The sequence below is a fragment of the Agelaius phoeniceus genome, chromosome 7, assembly GCF_051311805.1.
Source record: "Agelaius phoeniceus isolate bAgePho1 chromosome 7, bAgePho1.hap1, whole genome shotgun sequence".
NCBI lineage: Eukaryota > Metazoa > Chordata > Aves > Passeriformes > Icteridae > Agelaius > Agelaius phoeniceus.
The window spans coordinates 29,909,829-29,935,646 of NC_135271.1; the positions used below are offsets into that span (position 1 = coordinate 29,909,829).

At 40.5% G+C, this 25,818-nt stretch overlaps 1 protein-coding gene across 2 annotated transcripts in view; it reads left to right on the forward strand.

Moving 5' to 3' along the window:
• Positions 1-509: 509 nt before the first annotated feature.
• The window catches only part of SP3 (Sp3 transcription factor), a 34,683-nt gene continuing 9,374 nt past the window's right edge, over positions 510-25,818 (forward strand). The window contains exons 1-6 of one of the 2 annotated variants that reach the window (XM_054636772.2): positions 510-733; positions 1,075-1,199; positions 1,377-1,490; positions 11,723-11,813; positions 11,919-13,088; positions 25,193-25,385. In XM_054636772.2, coding sequence (XP_054492747.2) covers positions 727-733; positions 1,075-1,199; positions 1,377-1,490; positions 11,723-11,813; positions 11,919-13,088; positions 25,193-25,385 — 1,700 coding nt within the window. In that variant the 5' untranslated portion in view covers positions 510-726. Of the gene's footprint in view, positions 734-1,074; positions 1,200-1,376; positions 1,491-11,722; positions 13,089-25,192; positions 25,386-25,818 lie in introns of both variants that reach the window. The other variant, XM_054636770.2, reaches the window with a different exon arrangement.

A 25,818-nucleotide genomic window follows, 5' to 3' on the forward strand; every position in this document is an offset into this window, starting at 1 on the left:
TCGCTCTGGAGCCGCGGCTGTCGCCGGCCGTGAGTGACAGCCCCGGCGGGGAGACTTCGAAAGATCGCAGCCCTGGCCCGGCGCCCCCCGGGCACAACAGCGCCGGGGGCGCGGAGGGAGGGGGGGCCGGAGGCATAGCGCCACCGCCACGCAGCTGTGCCTACGCGCTGACCCCTGCGGGCGGCCGGGCCCCGCGGTGTCAGGGGAGCGCGGCGGCGGTGCCGCCTCCCGGGACGGCGGGTGCCCGGCCGGCGCGGGCCGCGGCCTCCCGGCGGGTCCCGCTCATTGTTCCCCGCACTAGCCCTGGCAAACAGGAAGCCGCCCCGGCATGGGGCGCCCCCCCCGCCCCCGGCGGGTGACTGGCAGCCCGGGCGGCCCGTGCGAGCGGCGGCGGCGGCGCGGCGCAGCCAATGAGAGCGCGCGCGCGCGGGCGTGGGCGGGAGTTCCGGGCTGGCAGGCGGGCGGGCGGGCGGCGGTGTCGGCCGGGCCCCCTCTCCCGCGGCAAGCCCCACCTTTCGGCTTTCCCGCACCGTCAATCAAAATAGGAAAAAAAACCCGGAGTAGGCTCGGGCCGCCGCCGCCGCTTCAGCCCGCCGTGAGCACAATAAGCATGTCCCCGGCGGCAGCCGCCTAGCCCCAGCCAGCAGGGCCTGTGTGCGAGCCAGCCAGCCTGCCTGCCTGCCTCCCGCCCAGCCAGCCAGCCAGCCGGCCGCTCGCACTCACACCATGACCGGTACGTACGCACCGACCGAGCCGCCCCGGGGGCTCCCCGCTCCTGCTCCGGCCCTGCGCGTCCCCGCTCCGGCCCCGGAGCGTCCGTGTGCGAGCGAGGCGAGAGCGGCACTGAGAGCAGCAGCAGGAGGAGCAGGGGGAGGAGGGAGAAGAGGGGCAGGGGCAGCAGCACGGGGAGGAGGAGGAGGAGGAGGAGGAGGGCTCCGTGCGGGAGGGCGGGGGGAGCTCTGGGGTTAGGGGGGGGAGAGGGAGGGAGGGAGGAAGGGAGGGAGGGAGAGAGAGGGAGGGGGGTGATCGCTCCCGTCAGTGACTCTCCCCTCCCCCTCCCCGCTGTGCCCGCAGCTCCCGAGAAGCCCGTGAAACAAGAGGAAATGGCTGCCTTAGACGTGGACAGCAGCAGCCACAGCGAATATCTCCAGCACGGCAACGGCGCCGCCTCGGCCTCCGCCGGGGCGGCCGCCCCCCAGGTGAGCGCAGGCCCGGCTGGGCCCCTTCCCCCCCTCCCCCGGGTGACACGTTGTGAGCGGGTGCGGAGCCGGTGCCGCCGCCGCCGCTTCCTGTGTGCGCGTCTGCGAGGAGCCCGGTCGCTGTCCCGCACTAACCGCCACCCCCCTTCTCTCCCTGAACCCGCCCATTGTGGGTAGGACGCGCAGCCGTCACCGCTCGCTCTGCTGGCGGCCACCTGCAGCAAGATCGGCCCGCCGTCGCCGGAGGAGGATGAGGCCGCCGCCGCCGCTGCCTCTCACTCTGCCGGAGCGGTGAGTGCCCGCCCCGCCGCTCTCGCACGGCCTGCCGGGGGGAGAGACAGCACAGCCAGCCCGCCCGCCCGGGGGGAGGGACGGGACACACGGCACTGCCCGCCCGGGGGGAGGGACGATAGCAAGGCCGACCTGCCAGGAGAGGGGTCCCCGGGCTCCCCTGCCTCTCCAGGAGGAGCCGGGCTCCCGGGAGGAGGAGGGAGCCAAGCTCCCCCCTCCCCCGCCATTGGGAGCGGCGCCTTCATTTACTTTCAAAAACGGGGGGAGGCGGGAAGCCTCCCTCCCCCGACCCTGGCACCGGAACGGCTCGCTCGGAACCCGGAGAGGCTGGGAGGCATCTCACCTCCACCTGAGCGCGCCCCCGGTATCCTCGCCAGGCTGTCAGCCTGGAACCGCGCAGCCAGGCAGGAGCACAAAATGAAGGCTAGCAGTAGGGAAGGATGTAGTGAAGTAAAATGGCTGTTTAGAAGCGAACGCGGTGGTGGAAAGCTGCTTCCTGTATCGCGCTGTTTTTCTAAGGAGAGTTATCATGCGGTTCCTCGTAGCGTTTTCTGTCCTTATCTCTCATGCGCCGTTGCCTCTGAAAGGAGCCTTGATGACCTCGGGACCTGGTGTGATGAGATGGATCTTGCAGGCTAGAAACGTATTCTTGCTGAAGCTAGTTTAACAATCCCTATAACAAAAGCCTAATGAAAACTCATCTTCCTTAATTGGTCTAGCTAAATCTCGTGTTGACATATGCTCATAAAATTCAAAGCGATTATGCATTTCTAAATAACTGATACCTAAAAATATTCGTATATTTAAAGAGAGTTCCAAAATATCTTCTAAAATGACGTGATGTCATTTTTTGGCCTTGGCTCTTGGAAAATTGCACATATTACCTCTGATTTTTTTTTTTTTTTTACAAAAACGTCTTTAAAATTAGAAAAAAATGTGCCTTTTTTTCCTTCTTTTAAAGCAAGTCTTGTTTTTTAAACTTGCTGTGCAACAGCGTTGTATGGTGTTAGGATTTTGCAAATAGGAAGAAAAACTGCAAAGCATTGTACTGGTGGATGAAGTGGCTTTGTCAAGCTTTTAACAAATGTCAAAGTGTTACTGATAGAAGTTTCTAAATACTTGCTAAACTTTAAAATAATTTTCATCTATACATGACAGCTTACTTTACGTAAAGGGAAGCTGAAGCGAAATAGCTGTCTGAGGTCATACAGCAGATTGTAGACTAATGACAGAGCTCAAAAATGTATTAGGATTCCAACCCCTTTTAAGCATCCTTTCTGCCAAACCTATTTATTTGCTCAACCAGTGTGTTTAAAAAATCTTTCTAGGTGTTCTAAAGTGCCTGATAGCTCTAAGATTTGTTTCATAGTACTGGATGCATACAGTGCTGAAGAGCATAAACATACTGAAAAACAGATGATGATTAAATGATTGCTTACTTTCCTGTATTGATCTTTAAGATTGTTCTCGTTGTACAGCTGGAATTGTGCATCTTGGGGATGGATTGATTGATGAGGAGGAGCAGTAGGTCTGACAGGATACTGGAATGCTGGTGCAGGACACATGGTTCCTGGCAGTTCAAAATGGGCAAAACAGTTTTGATTGGTACTTCTTTACTCCTATTAAGTTAATATGTTGTTGTCTTAATGTTTAAGAGGCTTTTCAGGGGAAAGCAAATGCAATTCAACAGAAGCCAAAATCTTAGTTAAAAACCTAAGTGAATATAAGCTCACTCACTACTTTCCCTACGTGCAGATAGGCCCTTCCTACATATCTTCTGTGAGTTAGGTTATAGCATTCTGGTAATTTTTACACTCCTACAACCTAACTCTTGAATGATTCAGAATATTTTGGGTGGAAACTAAATATAAATTGAAGGAGATACCAAACAGTAGCTGAACTAGACGCTGGAGTTAATTAATATGACCTTAATAAAGAGGGGGGAGGGACTAAGGGCCCTGAAATACATTCCTTGTGAAAAACAGAAGAACAAAAGAGTTTTGGTGCAATAAAGAGTCTTTTTTTTCCTGGTCCTCTGTGATTATCATATTGGAGGGTGGAAGAAAGGAGGAAGCTAAAAAGTCTTACATTGTAGATACCTCATAAGTGGTATGGAAAATGAAATCTATATGCACAGACAAACATAATTCTCTTCCTGCAGTTTGTGATGCTCATCCCTTTCCCAGGAGTATAGCTCAATCAGTTTGAGACCTCTGCATGGGTGATGGTGCCTAATGTAGCAGTGGGAGGGCAGCTCTTTCCTGTTATATTCTATCCTTGGACTGCAGTTCTGACTGCCGAACAGCTGGCAGAACTCCCAACCTACACTAATGGATAGTAGAAGTCAAACTAGGTATTTCCTCTTAGAAGTGCTTGAAGAGCCTGTATGTCAATGGATAGCAATGCGGTTGTTTTGTTACTCTTTTACTGACATTTGCTTGGTAGAAACTGGCAGGGCTGGAGCCAGCATGCTGGGCTAGCATACTGCTTTCCTGGCTGAAATGGTATGCTGCAGCTGCTCCCCAAGAGACCAGCAGTATGATTTAAAAGCAACAGCAAAACTCCCCTAGGAACACAGGGAATATTGCGTGTCTGGGATCTGGGGAAGAGCTGGAGCAAATGTGATTGTGTTTGTAATGATCTAGCTGGCCCTGCTTTGAGCCCAGGGGTTGGACCAGGTGACCTTCAGAGGTCCTTTCCAGCTGAAATTATCCTGTGATTCTGTATCACTGTCTGAGTCCAGGCCTACAGTTTGAATGCTCATTGCTGTGACACCACTGAAAGGATTAGTGAGGAAGTAAAAAGACTAATGAAAATGGCAGCTGCTTGTAATGAAAAGGAGCTGAAGAAGGCAATTGACAGAACTATGCTCAACCCTCTTCTCCTTTCCATCCTGTCAATGACCTGGCAGGTTGTCTTTAGACAGCAAGGTTTTCGGCTTGGCTGATGATTCTGGTTGGAACTGTATTTCTTTTTGGATGAGAGGCACTAGCAGGCATTACTGCCGATCTTGTCTTTGTGCATTGATGAAGATGCACAAAGTCTTTCAGCTTTGACACCGTGATTTACTCTGCCTAATGATCAACCAACCCCAGTATGTTATCTGATGGTGTTTGATATTAATTTAGATGGCCTTGAGTTTGTGGCTTACTTCCCTGAGCATCTTTTCCTTGGTTGCCATACTGCTGCATCCATGGTTGGTTCAAACACTTGCCATGGGAACTTTGCCTTGAATATTGCTGCCTGCTGGTTTGTGTGAGAGCCTTGCTGGGATGCTGTGTGCTGCTGCCTGACCTAGAATGACAACTCATGTTTTGGCCTCTAAGGATGTCTTTCTCTGTCTTGGGAGTTCAGAATCTGAGAAGTTTTAGTTTGGGTCTTGCTTTTATTTATCTTTGACTAATAAGTCCACTTCAAACTTTGATATTTAGGATTATTTTTCATTTAGTTATAAATACTCTAGTTTCATTCCAGTTTAAACATCTGCAAAGATTTTAGCATTAGGTGAAAATGAGAAGCAAAGCAGAAGATGGTAAAGCTTTACATAAGGGAGGATACAAAAGAGCAGACATATTTAGGTCAAGCAGAGCCTTGATGGTCAGCTGTGTGGTTGTAGCATGATCAGATGATGGTTTAAGAAGCTGCAAAGCTGAGATGATAACCAGTTGTTATCTTCTCTCACCTCATTGTAATGCAAAGCTAAAGGCTGTCTTGGAGCTCTCGTGCTCCCAAGGGCCATTCTTATGGTTGTGCTGGGTGGGACTGGCTCGGTGAGCACAGGGTGCAGGACTGCTGGGAGGCTGTATGGGAGGTCTGGAAGGCGAATTGGGAAGAGTGGCAGGCTCTGAGAAAACTGTTGGCTCTGACAGCTGCCAGAGAATGGGAGCTGTCAGAGATGGCTGTCCCAGCTGGGGTGTGTAGATGCACCTCGTGGGAAGTGGGCTGCACTGATTGGCTAGTCTTTAAAAAAAAAAAAACAAGGTTTGGGAGGAATTATTTATTTGATTTATTTGTGTTGTTGCTTACCAACAAGATGTGGAAAACATTTGGACAGGTTAATAATTTGCATATGTGGGGAAAGATGAGTATAATTCCTCTGCAGTAGACAAAGCATTTCTGTGTATCTTGGACAAGTAAAGGCTGGAGTGTTTTAAGACTGCTTTGGCATATCTTGAGCTTTAGAATTGACTATAGGTGCTTCACAGAATTTGATCAAAGTCTAGAATTATAGTTGGTTTATGTCTCAGAAGATTAACCATCTGAGGTGTACCTAGTTTAAGCTCAGTTTAGGAGGAAATAGGAATAGTGCTGACAGGATGGAGAAAGAGGAAGACATTTTAAATTTCATGTTTTCCATCCACTAGGCAAAAATATGCCTGAATGCCACGTGTGTCAGAGTTAACCATACTACTTGGGTTTCTGACCTATGTGGTCATTTTGAGGAAGTTCAGAATTATTCTGACATCCATTTTTGCTTTTGTGGGTGATAAGATAGCTTCCTGATGCTAGGTTTCTGGATGTGAACAGATGCACCAGAACCTGTTCAGCCACTATGGAAAAGTCTGCCTGGAATTGTCTTGCTTCTCTCTGTTCTCTACTTTTGCAAAACAAAGAAGTTTCACTAGAATGTGATGGCTAACAGTGTATTTGTCCTGCTGCTGTCCAGAAGCTCACCTTTTAAAATGTTCTTTGGTTTTGTTATTCCAATTATGTCTTTCTAATACTGGATCAGAGCCAAGTGTTGCAGTTCTTTTAGAAGGTGCTTTAGGGATATTCTTAAAAAAAATTGTTTTATTTCTCCTAATAGTTTTGGAGAAAGCAAGAAAATGTATGGTTTGCAACATTTCCATATTTAAAAACAGCATAGACAAAAAAGTTCTCTAATATTAAACATTAACAAGAAGTCTAAGATTTCATAGAAAGTTGAGGCTGGTGAGGATGTCTGGACAATGTCTGGTCTGTCCCTCCTTGCTCAAAGTAGAGTCAGTGCAAAGAAGTTGTTCAGAGCTGTGTCCAGTGGGTTTGAATACCTCCAACGTTAGAGACTCCACTGTCTCTCTGGGCAGCATGTTGCAGTGTTTGATAACCCATATGATATAAACAAGAGGCTTTTTCTGACATTTTGGGGGGCAGAGTCAAAAACCTGACTAATGTAGTGACAAAGAATATGTCTTGCCTAAGCCCATCTACCAAGCTAGTCATAGGGCATTGTGAGGTGAGCTATTTCAGCATTATTTCCCCTTCCTAAGTGTAGGCTGACTACTTCTGAACACTACTGGTTTTTTTACCCTCAAGATTATTTTCAATTAAGGTTAATATTTTCAAGGTTATTTTCAAGGTTATTTGCTCCAATGCCTTCCCAAAGATCAAGCTGTAAGGCTGACTGATCCCAGGCCCTCTTTCTTGTTCTCTTGATGATTTGATAGACCCTTCAGCAGCTGAGTTAAAAGGAACAAAAACCATTCCATAGAGTGCTAGTTTGGCATGTAGTTACATTGAAATTTGTATACATATATAGATTTAATAATTAATAAACAAAAGATAATAGTAATAATAATAATTAACAAAAGATAATAACCTGTGATCTAGTTAAAAATGTTTTCTAGTTTCTTAGTACTTCAGCTTCCTTGTTTCTACTAAGGTCAGGGATATTGTATTGTCTTAATTTGGAAAAGTTCTGAACTTCTGCTTATTGATAACCAACTGTTGAAGTTTTAGCTGCAGTTGTCCATGTCAAGCAAAAAGATGTAGCTATTCTTTAACTGAGATACAGTTAGATATATTTCACCAGATTGGAATTTCTTTTAAAATAAGATTTTAAGCAGCCCCAGATAATATGTTTTCTCCCCAAAATGCTCTTTGTTTTTCCAAACATTTGATTTTGGACAGAAGTATTTCTCTAAATTGAGTGGCTTCATTGGCAGAGGGCTCAAGCATGCAACAGAATTAATTTGTCTTAACAAACAGCTTTGTGTCAGCTGAACCACAGTGAGTGATGTTGAACATGTTTTTAACCTATGGCAAATACATGATAGAATGTATTAGCTCATACTTTAATGAAAGAGTTGAAGCAAGTGCATTTTATCTTGTATTTGTAATGACCTAAGAATGCACAGATAGTTTACTGTAGCTTGGTAAACACATGGTATTATTAAACCCATGCATTAGAACCCTAACTCTTTCATAAAACAACAATTTGGATGAGGCAGTGTCCAATCTTCTTCATCAGGTGTGTGATTTTTGAATGTTTAGGAGCTCGTGACTCATTATCTTTCCACCTCTGGTTGTTTGGCTGATGCTTTTGCTCCAGGGCTTAATGGGGCAAAAGTGACTTTCTGAAAAGTGCAGTAAGAAGCTGTCCACCAGCACAGATAAATGTTTGATGGACTTTTGTAATAAAATACTGATGGCTAATGACATGTGCCCATTTGACAAGTTGAGATGTAGGTGTCTCAACGACAAATACCAGTTCTTACGGGGTCTTTTCTTTCCTCCTCTCCATTTTACTTTGGTGAAACATATTTTATTTTTTTTATTAAGTCCTATCATTCAGTATGGTTTAGATCACATCTGAAAGCTATTTTATCTTTTGTCTTTCTCTTATCTCCTTCCACATTTGACTTAATGCTCCTGCAATTTTATCTAAATATATTGAACAAGACAATTACTAGATTTTTATTTATCATGGCTCATGATTCTTCAGGGATGAGACTTTTCTCTCAGAGACATCTCTTTATTTTAGCCACTGGAAATTATATAAGGCCTGTTAAAGAATCAAAAGACAGGCTGAACAGTGGTTGTAGCTTTCACTCTTTGTTGGTACTTGACCTTTCTTCAGGTGGACATATCATTTGATATTAATTCATCATCCTATGCCTTGTGTCAGCTACTCTCTTTGCTCTGTTCCTGTCTCTTTTTCTTGTTTCCTGATGCTGCTTCCAGTGAATTCCCTGTTGCTTCCTGTTCTCTTCTCCTTGGCTGAGTTGTGCTGAACTTTCCTCAGATCTTTGTCCCTTCCTCTTGAAACAGCCTTTGGATTGAAACAGTCCAGCCTTCTCTTAAAGGAACAGCTGCCAAATAACTGCTGCCTGAGTACCAGTTGATAAGGAAACTGTTACTTTATCTCTACCCTCTAAATAATTTTCACTGAGAAATGCTGGCGTATTTTGAATGTAAAGCTCAGTAAGTGACTGGGCTGCAGATGTTGCCGCTCATGTATCAGTGGCAGAACAACTGAGTTACAACAAAAGTGCTTAATTGCCTGAGGGCATAAAGAATGGTTACTCTTTAGTTAGTAGGAAAAGAAGTCCAAGAAATATCTTCTTGTCTCAACAGACTTTGTGGAAGAACAAAGTCAATCTTGTTATGACGGGCTGATGATGACCATTTGAGATTAGAGATCATCCTCAAATACTCTTTACCATACGGGTGTTTTTCATGCTTTAATGCTAGCAATTTTGATAGCTGCCAGATAGTTTCTTGAAAGCCTCACCCTCTTTTTGCTCCTCCCTCCACATGATTCAGCTGGTGGTGTCTGATACAGCCAGCTGTAAGAGCAATATGAATAACAGGCATTTTATGTTGTATGTGTAGCATAGCTTCATATCCTCATGCATGGCTGCCCTGAACTTCTCCATGGACTGACAAGTGCATCTACTAAAAGATTGGCTCTGTTGTGCTAAAATCGTTGCAGAGCAGGTTTTGAGGGAAGATTTCACTAGATCATGAAAACGTGAGATGTGTGCCCAACATGAAAATGCCAATATGGAAATCAACATATGTTTTGGGAGAAGAATAAAGTAGGTCATTTCCATATCACTAAGGAGACAGGTTCCCTTTGAAGTATTTCTGTGGAGGATATTACATATGAATAGACATTGACATGTTACTGCATATTAGATCAGTCCAGTTTAACCTAAGCTTTCAACATTTGCTTGTACATAGGTTTTCAATCAGTGAGAAATTATATCAGACTTGTAATGGTTTATATTGCTTTTCCTTTCTCTTTTGTTCTAACAGCTATCAGCCCATTGTATTATACATTTATTTATAATGACACACTTTAAGCATATAACAGTCATATTTTTGCCTTTGGTATTTTATGACTGATGTTTACCCCTGATTTTATAGGTCTTTTGATATTTTATGAAACCTTCACTTAATAGGTATTTATATGCTTGTGAATTGAGTGAACTTTCTTAGCAGCATTTCAGCAACTTTAAGCAATATTAAACACAAGTCTATAAAGGTAATGTGGTAGCAGAGGAAAATAGAACTTGTTGTGTTCTTCTAGGTCAGATATGTGATATGGAATATTACATGCTTTTTTCTTCTAGTATTGTAAGTTACAAGCTTGAAAGACCAAAAAATTTAAATCAGTTTTTTAAATTAAAGGTTGATCAGTATAAGAGGGAAAGAAAATAATAAATGAGAATTATTATTCTCCTCATTATGTTTCTTTTCCTTGAAGCATTAAGGCCATAAAATTAGTTTTGTTCTGGTGATGCTGAATCTATTTACTAATATACTATCTGAAAAATTATGAATCACACTTATGAACCATGGAATATTTTGAGCTGGAAAGGATCCCCATGGATCACTGAGACCAAGTCTTAATAAGAGTCAAGGGTCTGTTTTTTTGAGGGCTGAAGAAGGCTAGCATTCTTTTGGTTTTTGCACCATAATTATTTTTACAGTTCTTGAGAAGAATTTAGAACCACAATATGTGCTTCCTTATTGAAAATGAAGCTTGGTAAGCACAGTAAAACTTCTAGTAAGTACTCAGACTTAAATACACTATTTTTCCTGTACATGTAAACATTGTAGTGTTATGGGATGGAATAGGATGAGAATGTGAAACGAGCAAAGTCCCATCTAATGTTGTGGACTAAATTCACTCAGGTGCATACTGCAGCATTCTTTCAGACTGGCTGGGTCTCAATGCTATGTTAGGAAAGAATTAGATGTGTGCTGTATTTTGCATGTCCTGATGGTTTTGTTCTAAAGGGAGTCAGAATGCAGCATCACAAAAAAGTTGTGATTTGTTCTGGTAACTTCCCTACCAGGAGTGATCACAGGATGAGTGCAGAAGGACAAACCAGAGCTTTTCTTTCTATGTCCTCTGGGCTCTGCCAGAGAGACTAGATGTGTTTCACAGAGCTGAATTGGTCGTAGGACAAGTTAGTTACATGTTGCTATTAATTATGTTATTCCATTGGTTTACTGTGGTATGGTTAAACAAATAAGGAGACACTTCGTATTTTTTAGATTGATGGTTACTTACAATACCAGTCTGGTTGACTATGCAAATCTGTGCTAGGCATTGCAGGATGTTAAATCTAATTCTTAATACTCTATTCTGAAAAAGCTGGCTTTGGTAAAGAAAGGTAAGTGCAATTTACCTTTTCTTTACTGAATAAAAACCAAATGCATAATAGTTTCTTTAGGCATCTGGGGTCTACTCTGAAACACTGGCCTTTTCTATTGTTCCAACTTAATGAAGAAATATTTTTTTTCCCCTCCTAACTGATGCATATGACTAATACAAATATGATTTCAGTGTAAAAGTTCTTAGTCTAGAAGTCTTCTTCCTTAGCAAAACTAACTCCTACAAGCTTATAAATACTAGAGCTTTGTGTTTAAGTGTAGCAAACTGAGGTTGTCCTGTCTTTCCAACTGTGTGCCTACATCACTTCTTAACATTCTGTGTACTGCTGGGAGTCACAACATGCACAAATAGCAAACAGAGTTGAAAGGCAGTGGAGCTCCAGGAAATAGAGGCAGTACTGGCTTCATGGCGGTTCCTCCACTTGTGTGCAGTAGGTGCCTAGCTGGGCAGAGAGTGTGTCTGAGTCTCAGGTGATGAGAACTCCAGCAGCCCCTTCCAGCTCCCTCCTTCCCACAGCCAGGGGTTTGGATTACCCAGCAGCCCTGCCACCAGAATAACCCTGCTGCTGGTCACCTGACATAGCCATGACATAGGAGCTGCATTTGACATGTCTGCGAGCAACGTGCAGCTCATGGCCCGCAGGCTGGCTACCCTGACTTAGGCAGCAGATCCTTGTAAAATCTGTATTTCATAGTTTTGATCCAATTGCTGGTGGTCATATGAGCTGTACTGCATGTTTTCCAGTAGTGTATCAATATCTAGTGCTGAATTGCATGACTGGTCTAACACATAGTCTGTACAACATTTGTTTTAATTTTTTGTTTTCTTTTTTCTTTTTATTCAGACAGGGGATTTGGCTTCTGTGCAATTAGCTGGAGCTCCAAACAGATGGGAGGTCTTGTCTGCAGCTCCTACCACTATAAAGGATGAAGCTGGTAATATAGTACAGATTCCAGGTGCTGCCACAGTAACTTCAAGTGGGCAGTATGTCCTTCCTATTCAGAGTTTGCAAAATCAACAAATCTTTTCTGTTGCACCAGGATCAGATTCGTCGAATGGTACGGTGTCTAACGTACAATACCAAGTAATACCCCAGATCCAGACAGCGGATGGTCAGCAGGTTCAACTTGGCTTTGCAGCCTCTTCTGATAATAGCAGTATAAATCAAGAAACTGGTCAAATTCAGATCATTCCTGGCTCAAATCAAACCATCATTGCCTCTGGAACATCTTCAGCTAATATTCAGAATATCTTATCTGGTCAGTCTGGTCAAGTCCAGGTTCAGGGAGTTGCAATTGGTGGTTCGTCTTACCCTGGCCAAGCACAAGTGGTTGCTAACGTCCCTCTTGGACTGCCAGGGAATATCACTTTTGTACCCATTAATAGTGTTGATCTAGATTCTCTGGGACTTGGCAGTGGTTCTCAAACCATGACAGCAGGCATTAATGCAGATGGGCACTTGATAAATACTGGACAGGCCATGGAGAGTTCAGATACTTCTGAGAGGACTGGTGAGCAAGTTTCTCCTGAAATCACAGAAACTGCCACTGATAATGACTTATTTGTGCCAACGTCATCTTCATCACAATTGCCCGTTACCATAGACAGTTCAAGTATATTGGAACAAAATGCAAATGACTTGACCACGACTAGTGGTCAAGTTCATGGTTCTGATCTTCAGGGAAATTACATCCAGACATCAGTCTCTGATGACACGCAAGCTCAGAATATTCAGGTCTCCACAGCACAGCCAATTGTACAACACATACAGCTACAAGAGTCGCAGCAGCCAACCAGTCAAGCCCAGATTGTACAAGGTATTGCGCAACAGACAATCCATGGTGTTCAAGCAAGTCAAAGTATATCTCAACAGGCTCTTCAAAATCTTCAACTGCAGCTGAATCCTGGAACTTTCTTAATTCAGGCACAAACAGTGACCCCTTCTGGGCAGATAACCTGGCAGACATTTCAAGTGCAAGGAGTTCAGAACTTGCAGAACTTGCAAATTCAGAATGCACCTGGTCAACAAATAACTCTGACTCCTGTGCAGACTCTCACTCTTGGTCAAGTTGCAGCAGGTGGTGCGTTGACATCAACTCCAGTTAGTCTAAGCACTGCTCAATTGCCAAATCTACAGACAGTTACAGTAAACTCTATAGATTCTGCTGGTATTCAGCTGCATCAAGGAGAAAATGCTGGCAGTCCTGCAGGTATTTATCTTACTCTTTTACAAAAGATTGGTTTTTATTACTGCATGTTGTTGGTTTAAATGGCGATAATCAGAACATCATTGTCTTGCTATTGAAGCCTACAAATACAGTGGGTTCAAAATGGTGATGATAGACTTTATGTGAAAATGCTGTTCAATTAGAAACTGTGATTTTAAAACATAGTCTTACCTCACTCCTTTTAGTATGAGCTCATGTAATTCCCAAATAGTTACATTGGTTAACAGTGCTTCAGTGTTTGTACGTAAAGGTTTACCCTGGAGAAGATTTGTATACTAAATTGAAAAGGGGGAAATGTGGCTATCAGCTGCCACTCTTCTAAGGCATCAGTATCATTAACATACCCATTCTTCCTAGCCCTGAGTAGATGATGTTTCTATGGAAAATACAAATATTTCTGTTGATGCAATTTTTTTTCCTCTTAAAATTTTCAGATCTCCTGAGGTGCTGCTATTCATCTGCTCTTTCTTTAAAATAATTTCCTACTGATTTACTATCAGTGTTACTATGATGTAGGAAACTTGTGTAAGGGTCAGTGAAACAAGCATGCATATATCAAAATGGAGGCTATGCTTAAGAATATGTGTGAATTTTCAGTACTGCTTACTTGTATTACATTTTACAGTACAATCATTAATTATGAGTATCACATGTTATATCTTGGTGGAGAAGAAATATTGTTTTCTTAAAATAGGTATTTCTTCATGTGAGAAGAAATAAACATGGCTGTTTATTTTTGATAAATTTGATACAGTCCATTCTGAATTTTGGGGCATGACTAGCTAAACAAAAAGAGTAAGAGATGATTTCAGTTCAGGAGGTTTTGCTATACCAGAAGCCATTTAAACACATTATTGGGTTGTGCCCAGGCTAGTTACGAGGGGCAGTAGAGGTCATTTGGGGGAAACGGTTGCACAAAGTAGCTTGGGAATTGCTGTTTTACTGTAATCATGGGATCCAGCCCTCTGGTTCATCAAGATACTGAAGCATAAATATTTAAGTGAAGTATGCATGGTTTGTATGTCTATTTTAGCTTGTGAGAAGAACGCAATGTTAAGTGAAACATGCCTAGAAGACCTGCTGATTATAATACCTGTATAGTTACTGATACTGCTGTATTCTATGTCATGAAGCTTGCTTTCCCATTTGAAATCTAAAATTTGAATTGAAAATACTGTGCTGGGATGTTTTCCAGTTAATTTTGTTTTGGAATTTACTTCTGTATTATGAACTTACCATCAAGTAAAGTTTTTCAGATCTAGATAAGCCTACTTTTCATTGGCTTGTAGACAACAGCACCAAAGGGATATGCTCTGCTCACAGCATTTGCTCTTCTGTCTGATCTTGATTCTTAAATTTTCTGTTTACAGTGACCACAGGAAGTCTTGGTTTGTCTCCATCACACATTGTTAGCTCCGAGGATATAGATGTCAGTACAAAAAGCATATAATCCTGCATGTTAACACAACTAAACTCAGATGTCAGAATCTAAGTCTCAGAAAAAGAGCCCTTTACTAATTATTATCAGCTCTATGGTTAATACAAGGAGGATTATTTCTGAGATTTATATTTAGTATAGGATCATGTAGCTAATGATATTGCTTGTGGACTACTGTAGCAGAAACTTGAGAAGAAGAATAGAAAGGAAAAGAAGAAAGCAAAAAAACCCCAAACCAGCTAGGCACATGAGAAAGAAGTTGAGTCTGATCTGTGGTGTGTATCATTTTGTCTGTTGATCATTCTCAAGAGTGTTTCATGGTTTATAATAAAATGCAAGGGAGTTCCATCGAGTGTTCTTTAACTGTATTCTCCTATAAGGAATTTCACATGGGAAGGCAAGAGACTAAATGGGATATATGAGATGTGATTAAATAGACAGAAGTACTGGATGAATAGCAGAAACTTGCCTGAAGTGCATAGCTATAAACACCTGGTGATATTAAAGATAAGATGGAGATTTATAGTAACATTTTTCCTACTTGTCTAGGAATAATAAATGGATTGGAAGCTATTAAAACTGCCATTCCCTAAATTTTGGGAGAATGTAATTGTCCCTTCCTTTATGTTAGAAGAACCTCACTTTCCCACAGTAATGATTAGTGTGACACTGCTTCTGACAGAATCAAACTGCATTATCTTGATTGACTTTCAGTGTCTTTTCCATATGCATCTGGTATTTTGTCTGAGAGAATCTTTTTCAGAGGTGTTCCTCTCCTTCTTATTTATAACCCCTCACAACCTTTCTTCAGTTTGGAGAATAAATACACAATTAGAAGCAGATTATGAAATCATAGGGGGCTTTTTTCAGTCAGAAGTCTATTGTTGTTTTGCAAATAAGGAAAAAGTTTAATTTTAAACCGAAAGAAGAAGGTAAGTGGAAGAGACAGCAGAACAAGAGAAGTTAAACGGTGTGAAGCTACTTGATTGCTTTTTTTTTGTCCACTACCAATGAGCTTTGAAGCAAGATAAGAAGGGTTTCGCTGTTTTTCTCCCCCAAGCTGGATAATGCACTCCTTTCATACCAAGTAGAGTCAGGCTGTATTTTCTGTTTTCATTTAAGAAAATTTATCTACCTGGGGCAAAAATAAAAAGAACATATTCCTAGTTTTGTGTCAGAGATGGCTGGTAATTATCTGAAGTCCAAATAATGTACTTTGTTCTGTTAGCACTGTGGCTGGGAAAGCAGTTAGGTTTTAGATTTTCATTGTTACAGCCCATTGTGTGAGAGGTGTTCTTCCAAGGCTCACTCCCCAGGTAGGCAGCAGAGGATGTCTTTACTGTTCTTGTGTGTGAGGGGAAAAAATGTTTTTACCTAGGTCCTACATTTTGTTTACGTAATGGAAAACCATTGAAACCCTAATACAAAACTAAGAGCTTTGTCCAGTAAATGTACAGTTTTCTTCAAAAGATGTCCAGTAATTAAGTTTGTACCAAAATGTCCATTCTATGAGGCACATGTATGTGCAGACCTACGTTGCAGTGAATTTGTTCTGGAAAGTTTTGGCCAAGCTTGTTTTTCTCAGGATGTTTATTAGAACTCACATTCCTCATTGTGGTCAGCATTGTGGTGACCAGGGGAAGGGTATTGGTTACTCACAGCCAGGACTCCTCAGCATTGCTTTTCTAGCAAAAAGCTGTATCAAATAGTATCTATATATTAAGCACTGAAGGGTGACACCTTTCTCACCTGTGTATTGGCTTCATTGTTCTGGTTTTGAGAGGAAATTAAACCTGAGAAAGCTCTCTAGAAGTGTACTTCTTTTGTTGGCAGTTTATAATAAAATACTGTATTTTGTATAACAAACAGAGCCATTACATGCACAGTTCACATTACTCTTTAGTGACTTGCCTGGTCAAGAAAGGTGGAGTTTTTTATTAGCATGTTTATATAGATTTCTTCTTCAAACATTTCATATAATGTAGTGTTTATTTTGGAAAACTTTCAGGAACTGAAATGTACCAACTTGGCCTTCATATTTCTGATCCTGTAAGTTTTGTCAGCTTGGAAGAATTTTTAAGTTACTGGATTTTCTCCCTGCCCCCAAGCCATTGTCCAGCTGAAGGAAACTTGATGCTAATAAAATTCTAATTGTAATAGTGTCTCAGCTAATTTATTAATGTAGTGAATCAGTTTGGGATTGGTTATTTCCCGGAAAAAATGGCTTGGGGTCAAGCCATACATATGCATATATATGCAACCTATATAATACCTTTACCAGGTCTTATATAGGTTGCAATAACTTGCAATAGGATGCTGGATAATTTTTTTTACATACTTCTTTTTGACCATTGCAGTAGCACCTGAAGACACTAGCAAATGACGTGAAAGAAGGTAGCATTGGCTTGAGAATGGACTTTACTGCTTATCAACTCAGACACACTCACCTGGAAGATTCATTTATTTTAGTAGAAATAACCCCTAGCCTACAAACAGTTTTCCAGGTTGGTCTACAGCTGGAATCAAGTCAAAGGGATTCCTTTCAAGAGTTGACTGAAGTGTCACTCCAAAACTGAGGTCTTCACTCCTCCATCTCTCTTTCCAGCTGCTGTTGTGCAGGAGTGTACACAGGTCCTGCAGGACTCCTCTTCCTGCTGCCTTGACCCTAGAGTCAGGCCTGTAGGTAACTTGCCCAGCTGATGGTGAGTGGGAGCTGCTGGCAGTTCCACTCACTCCTGCTGCAATCTGACGGCTTGGGCAGGCCGAAGGAATTCACCTGCTCTAAATTTGACCAAAACATTGCCTGACAGTTTTCAAGGGAAATAGTTGCCCAAGTGACAATTTATCTTTCATCTGCTGATACCTGGTGAGGCTTTGGTCTAATATCTGTTTCCTAAAACAGTCTAAATGCTGAAACAAAATTAAAAATGAAGCATTCACAGTTTTACTTGCATTGAAACGACATGTTTCAATGTTTTAGTGCTTCAGATGAAGTAGAGCAGAGTGCTACTTAAAGCATAGCTTTCTTCCAGCATCTAGAACTTTTAAAACAATTTTGGCTGGTTTTCAGTGTTTCACAGCTTAGTTTTTTCTTTTTAAGTATCAGTTTTTAACCTTATTAATTTTAATTTCAATTATGCAGTTTTTCCTTCTAAGGCATTCTTTATAACAAGACTTTGAGACAAGGGCATGGTATCAATTTGAAATAGAATCTCATTTTAAAAAGAAAAAAGTCTTATGAAATGCATGAAGTAGATTGAAGTAGTGATGTTTAGTAAATATTTTTATCTGACAAAGTCTCTCTCTGGCTGTCCAATTTTCATTTGAGGCATTTAGCTTTTATGTTACAAAATCAAAACAGTTGAAACAATTCTCCCCACTATTTTCTTAATATGAAAATTAAATTTGAAACGGATGAATTTAAGTTAGTATGGGAATTGGAGCTATTTATGTACCAATCTTGTGTAAATAGTTTGCTGTCAGCATGCTTAAATTACATTTCTTATTTTAGCATCATTCTCAAAGGAAATTAATAAATTGTGGAAGAATTAGATGATCATGCTTTTATGTGTTTCACAGTTGTGCTTATAACAGCATATAGTAAATTATCTCACTTAAAGTTTGCAGAACTTCAGTTAGTCTGGTTAATTTTTTAGTGCAATATCTATTGTGGAATAGAATGATATTTTTTCTTCAAATTCTTGAAAATACTGAATTGTTGCATCCTTCCTCTGCATTAGTACTTCATGGGCTTTTCTCCTCTTTGTTCCAAAACTGCTTATTAATGAATTTTCTTCACAGCTGGTGGTGGTGAGCTGAAAGTTTTTTGCATGTATGTTACTCCTAAGTAAATACATGTTGTGTATGGTGAGTGTCTGGGGATGCAGCATAGATTCTCAGAGCTAAGGGGGTTAGCTGGAGTTACCTTAGTCTCAGATATCCTCAGGATGTTCACAAAAGAGTATATTACCCAGTTTCAGGTACACATTCCTTTTGCAAGATACTCCTGACACAAAATGAAAGCTCTCATATACCTATGGGGATCTATGGCAGGTATCCATGGAGTGAAAGAGGGAAAGAATTTTATTTCCAGTACTGCTACAACTTCTTAAGAAGAAGGCTGGAAACTTGTCTTCTGTCTTTTTTCAGTCTCAGCACTTTAGGGCCATTGTTTCAGGTCCTGTGCAGTTTTCTTGCCTTTCAAACCTCCTGGCAGGATCACATACTTTGGTTCTGATCTCTGAGATCAGAACCAAACTTGTCAGTGCATCTGGCTCATAGAAAGTATCTGAAGTTTCTTGCAAGGACAATGACAGTATTTTTATAATGCTAGGAATACTCACCAGGACCCTAGTTGTGATTGCCCTCTTGATTGCCCTATTGCACTCTTGAAGATCAGGCTGGGTTGTAGGTGGCTTGTCTTTTACTGCTTGTAGAAGACTTGTATTTTTACAAAAGGCAGTAATTTCAAGAGTAAAAGGTGATAAAAATGCACATTGTCAATGGCATCCTCATAATTTATCATAGAGAAATGATAGTTCTCAACCTGCATCTAAAATTCATGCCAGTATTTAATTCATGTATTCCAAGTATGTCTTGTACTTCATTTAATCAAAGTGTTTTCCTGCATCCTAGTAAGACACTTGCTGTGCAGAACTCTCAAGTATATTATATCAACAACGGTGTCATTGATTTAAATAAAAAAATTAGTTTTAAATCTAATTGTTCATATAATTGCATTTTGAGTGCACTAATTCTGTCCCTACTTCTTTGAGTATTTGTTTACTCTTTTTCAGTATTATCACAGTATTAGCTTTTTTCAAACCCACTGGCGCATTCACATGGCCAAAGGCTCGCAGCATTACAACTGCAGAGAGCTCTTCAGCCTTCTCTTAAAAAGTGTCAAATGAAAATTATCATTCTGTTGATTTATTAAGTGTTTGCTTCCGTAGCTGTTTTTACATGCTCCTGACTTACTGTCAGTGGGAAGCTTTTCATTGTCATCTAGTAGTAGGACAATTATTTGGCTTTTACTTAAATACAGGACAGAAACACTTACTGAACAATTTGGTCTTCCTGTATTACTGCTGACAATTCTGTTGTTTGACACTAGTAGCAGTCAGATACTCTTCTATGTAGAAACACTTAGTCCTGCTGGTCAGAGAATTCTCTGTCCTCTTGCTTTCCTTACATTTCTGGAGTTAGTGGCTTCTTCAGTATTAAGCATGATGAACTCTTCTTCCCCTATTTAGTTAGACCTTCTTAGATTTTCAGCTTTGAGAAGAATAGAAGTAAGTGCATGCTGCAGCAGGCATTACTGTCTATAAGAATCCAGAATCTGTAGACACCTCAAGTGAGTACAGTTACTGTAGGGCAAGTAACTGTTCCTTGATGCATAGTGTGTTCCTTGAGGTAGCACTACCTAAAGAACTTTAATCATTCAAATACTTAAATATTTGCTTAGAGTAATGTATAGGATCAGTTGTACATACACTGTGTGGTGTTTCTTGCAAGGAAACAAATCTGTTGCTGTATTTGTAATCATTTTGCTGGTACTGCTTGAGTACTGTAAGGTCCTGCTCTTAGGCTTGTACATAAGTTATTTTTCCTCAGAAGCTTAAAATTTGATTTAGAGCTGTTGAATCTAGATGACAGTCTTTTTTCTGAGTTGAGGTTCACCAGTATTTCAAGACGATGCTTTGCAGTGTACCTCATGTTGCCTTGTAATTTATTATGTAATAAAGATGTCTAAATTCACACTTAAGATCTGGGGGCAAATCAGAGTAAAAATCATTCTTTCTGTTGAGTTTCTTGTCTGAAAGGCTTGAACAGCTGGTCAGCTAGTAGAGGAAGTTTAATTTAGATAGTTCAGTTTAGATGGCAAAGAACAAGAACAGTGTCTTAAGAAATTTAAATTCCAAGGGAATGGGGGTTGAACTGTAGAGAAAACAGAAAACAACAGAAGATGGAAAAGAAGTGGAAATGAACATCTCTTTATATCTCTTTTCTTGGGAAAGATAGGAAGGGAAGCCCCTATTTGGAAAAATAAACAATCAGAAACAATTGAAATGGCAGTCAAATTGTGATTTTGTGAGGATATTGGTGGGAAGGTATGTGCAGTGCTGCTGCAAATCTGTTTTCAGTTCAAACCATATTTCTGCTTCTCAGATCAGGAACTTGTAAAGCTTGGCTGAGTGGAAGGGGGGGTGGCTTTCAGCATCTAGGAAAAGCAGCTGAACTACAAGCTCACAATTTGCAGACTGTTATAATGTAATACTAAGTGTGCCTTTGTGACATTCTGCAAAGGCATATATATTAAAAAATCTGCATCCCCTTCCCTTCTCAGTTTACCCCTGTTTCTGTGGCTCTTGGGCAAACTAAAACTTTTTTCCATAGATGAAGAAAATAGCATGTTCTTAAGTCCTGGTTGAAACAGACCAAGACGTAATGTGAAGATTAATTGATGCATTCATCTGATACCTGGAGAAGTAGGTAAATGACCTGGGTATAGGAGTGGGCAACAGTATTTCTCTCCACACTAGATTATAGTTCACATGTCCTCAAGTATAGTTTAAACTGTGTTTCCATCTGCATTGTTTCATCCTGTCAGTTTAGTTACTCTTCTCTGAAACACTTTAAACGAACAAATCTCTTTCTTATTGGTTTGATTTGTCAAATGCACTCAATCTGGTTCCATATTGTAGCCAGCTCTGGGCTTTCTATGACTATGAAATACTACCTTTGGAACAGAATTATTCACCAAGATCCCAATTTCCATCTTGGAAAAGCCAAACCTAAACCAAATCTAGCACACTAGAAAGGAAGCAGAGTCTGAACACAATATATGTTTTTTAGAATCTGTTGGCAGTTTGAAACAATATCTTTGTCTAAAATTCCCCTTCATGCTTACCTAGAACTAAGTCTCGAATTTAAAAGTAAGGGCATATAGAAATTTGAAAGCATGGAAATAAAAGACTAATGAAGAAAATGTAACCTTTATTTAGCCTTGGTAGAAGACAAAAGTAGCCTCAAAGTTGCTAGTGTTTGCATCAGCTTGTCATGACTTTATGGATTATATAAATTATTTTAGGCCTCTTTTTTGCAGAGTTTATGTAAATTCTCTCAGTTGAGGCTGAATTAGAATAGAACATATCTAGAAGAGCACTGGGGATACACATCGTCTCTGGTATCTATGTGAATTTTCATCATCTCAGATACCATTGCATTGGAGAGCACTTAATCTCCAGCTCTTCTCCATGGTTTGCCCTTTCAACAGCTTCATGAGTGCCTCTCCTTCTCCTTCCAAAAATACTGGTGGAATTTTAACCTTATCTCTTGAAATAATGTAAAAACCTACTTGGAGGGCAACAGACTCATTGGTTCTGAGGACCTCATTTAAGGCAATCACATTCATTGTGGGGTTGATGCAGTTCACTCTCTGCTATACTACTCCTGGAGAGGTTATATAAACACTTTATCTATTGATATTTCTTCTAATTGTGTTTTGTTTCAAGTATAGTCAACTCAGATAAGTATTAAAAAGTCCTGTCTGTACATTGCCAGTTTATGTTGTAATTTTCTGTGTGCCAGGAGTAGAAGATATTCCTTCTGATGAATAACTAAAGCAATAGCTACACTTTCTGCCTTACCAAGATAACCAGAAAGCACAGCACAAAATTAAGAACACAGTACTACTTTGTCTTCATTTCAGTGTTGCATTTTTTAGAATAATGCTATAAACTATTGTATATCTATGTGAATTGTTGTCTTCTCCAGTATCCTCAACTGTTAGGTGTGTTTTTCTGTCCTTTTTTTTTGTCCAAGTTTCCCAATTGTGCATCTATCATTATAGAACTATTATAAGTCTCTGTGCTGCTGCAGGAATGGTGGTGATTGGGAGAAACTGGGAATAAACAGAGAGATACTAATGAAAAAGTGGAAGGAACTCATGACAAAACTTTGTGAAGTGGAACAGACATTGCATAGAAGGTAGAAAGTCATGGATACTGGCATGCAGTAATAGACTTTTTGGACATGCTTCTACTCTTATGTGTATCTCTATTATTAGAGTGTGACTTTGGGAGGTCAGGGTAATAGGAGAAATCATGTGGAATGTTTGACTTCAGTAGTGGAGTTGGGTCTTGGGAGCACAGATCCATACCCTAATTTGTACCATTCATCTTTGCATATCTGTTTGAAAGTATATCAATGCAGTCTTAACTGGATTCAGCTACTGACTTTGCAGGCACACTGTCTAGTGTTAGGGAGATCATAATGAAATTACCTTCTTAAAACTGTATGTTATTTTATTAACAGTACTTTATTTGTTATTTTAAATAAGACAAGAATTTATACAGTGTATACTTTGTGTTACATTTGATTGGTAAAAGAATTTGGAGTATAATGTGTAACACACAGTCCTAAAGAACTGGTTGGAGACTTGCATTGGACTGTGCTGGCAGCCTTGCTGTATTTAAATTCCTATTATGTGTCCTTTTGTGCAAGACTGAATCAGGCTTCTGCTTTTTTCTAAAGTTGCTCTAAAATGTATTAATATACTTAGTAGTTATTTGAAAGATAATTCTGTAAACTTTGCTTTATTGTGGTGCAATGTTTGCTTATATAAAAGCAATTTTATTTATAACATACAGATAATAAAGTTATTTTTTAGCTGAGTCTCAGAAAGTAGCTTAATTTGGTGGCAAAGTTGTTTGGTGGCTCATGTAGAAGACCAGAAGTTGCCACAGGTTTTCTAGGTCTCCACATGAAAGATATTTATTATGGTGCTGTCTGAAATTGTGAACTTGTGATGGTAACAGTGAAGGTGTGCAGGTGACTTTGGGCAAGCTTATCACAGTTGTACTACATGTGTAAAAAATCAGCAGATGTGACTGTGCTTGCTTCTGGATTCCCACAGCTCAGAGCCTATCCAATTCATGCAAACTTCATTTCTAACACTGACTTTTGCAGCCAAACCAGATAAATATTCTAGACTTCCCTGGTTTTGACCTGTAATTCTCTTCTGAATACAGTGATTTTGTAGAGAATTACTTTAACTGTAGTTACATCAGTGATGTAGGGTGCAGGGCAGTCCTGTATATGGTTTTATGTGTGCAAAAGAAAAACAAACTGTGCTGTTGGGGGTGACTGGGCTGAGACTCTATTAGCATCAAGCAAATTTTTGTGTAGCAATATCCCTTATCTCTAAATAGATGAATACTGGGGATGACTTTGAAGGTAGACCAGGTAACTATTACTCTTTATGTATTTTGTTATTGGTTGCTTTTCTGATCTCTACTGGGACAGGATGCTCTTCATCCTATGACCCAGCACAGTTTTTCTTATATTTTATCAGGTAATCTGCAGCTTTGTCTTCATTACAAAGATACGATGGCTGATACACTGACTCCCAGAAAGAACTTAAGAGTGGCCACAAAGCTCAAATGCTTAAGCTTTCAGTGTTTAAGGATAAAAGTCTACATGATAATTGGGTTTGTTTTGCTGGAGAAGCAGTCTCTTGAATGTGTCCAGAAAGATAGACAGATGTTAACTTGAAGCTAACAAACAAACAAACCAAACACTGCATTATGTTTGTTTGCTTATTAGTTTGTGCTAATAAGTGGCTAATCATTTTCACAGAAAAAATGCAAAGTAAACTACTCTGCTGAACCAAAGAAGGGGCTGGGGTTCAGCATTCTAGTATAATGCATACAAACTGTCTTTTTTTGGAATTCAGACTTGGAGTCCCCTGGGAATGCAGAATAGTGTTTGAGGCGAAGATGTTCCTATTAAAATGTAAATTTGTTAAAACAGTTGTTGTTATGACGCTGTAATTAATTCTTGGATTAGATTGAATGAATGCTCTGTAGGGAGAGGGTACACATACTTGCAAATGTCCATCCTATAAGGAATAATTAGGAGGCCTTTTTGCATACAGAAAACTGCTAAGACCTATTTTGGCTACTGGTATATCAAAACATAGATGTGGCTCATCTGTTGCTTATCTCTGTCTAATGCTGCCGAATAACATTCTTCCCTAAATGTTTTCTGTGTATTGTGCAGAAGACATAAATTTCAGGTGAAAAGGGGAAATGGAACAAAACCATTAATTTATTTGTTTTCCTTAGGTATCTCAGTATTTCTCGGGTGAAAACCTTTTATTAGATTGATTTCTCACATTACTTTATATATCTCTGTGCATTTTAAAACCTTCTGAAGACCATTGAGGAAGGCTGTTGCTACTTAATGTGACATTAATTTAAAAATGCTGTGGAAACAGAAATGGCTACTCAGGATCATTTGAAACATGAGTTTATTTTTTCTTCAGCCTCTGTCCAACCTCTTGTTCCTCAGTTTTTCCCAAGTTTCAAGCAAGTAATATTTTCCTGGTGACAGCATTCCTCACCAAGAACAGTTCAAACTTAAACTATAATGCTTTGTTATAGCTTATCTTCAACTTTGAAATGTATAGTAAGATAAACTTTTAACTACAGGTTACAAGGGCACAGAAGCAATGTCAGAATGCACTTAAGGCTGTTGACTTTTGACAGGCATAGTGCTCTCAAGAATAAAAACATTTGATCTTTATGGTTTCCTTTCTGTCTGTTTAATGGGCTACTTACAGATCTGTGTTTGTTCTTTTTCCCAGATATTAGGATTAAAGAAGAGGATCCTGATCCAGAAGAGTGGCAGCTCAGTGGTGATTCTACACTGAATACTAATGATCTAACACATTTGAGAGTACAGGTCGTAGATGAGGAAGGGGACCAACCACATCAGGAGGGAAAAAGACTGCGACGAGTGGCATGTACATGTCCCAACTGCAAAGAAGGTGGTGGAAGGTATGTAAAGTTCAGTGTCATATCACACATATAATGATGAAAAATGAATAATGGGCAAGAAGAAATGAGCTTTTGTTAACAGCGTTTGTCTGCAGTGAGAGAAAACTACAGGTTTACGCAAAGGAGTTTATGCAATAAAGGACTACCACTTCCATTTTGGGGTTTGCAGATGAAAAAGCAGATTATTACATCCTTTCTGAGTTACTCCTTTGAGATTAGTTGAAAAAATGTGGAGTTAGATGTCACCCAAGTGAGGGGGATAGAACATTGCCCTAAAAATATGAAAATGAAATATTTTGGAATATGCACATCTGTAATTGGCTTCCTATCATATGTCAAGAACTTGATTAAATCCTGTGTTCCTGCATATCCTCAGTGATTGAGCAGTTTTCCACAGTTTAATTGCTTTGGAGTGTTACAAAAATACAGTTTT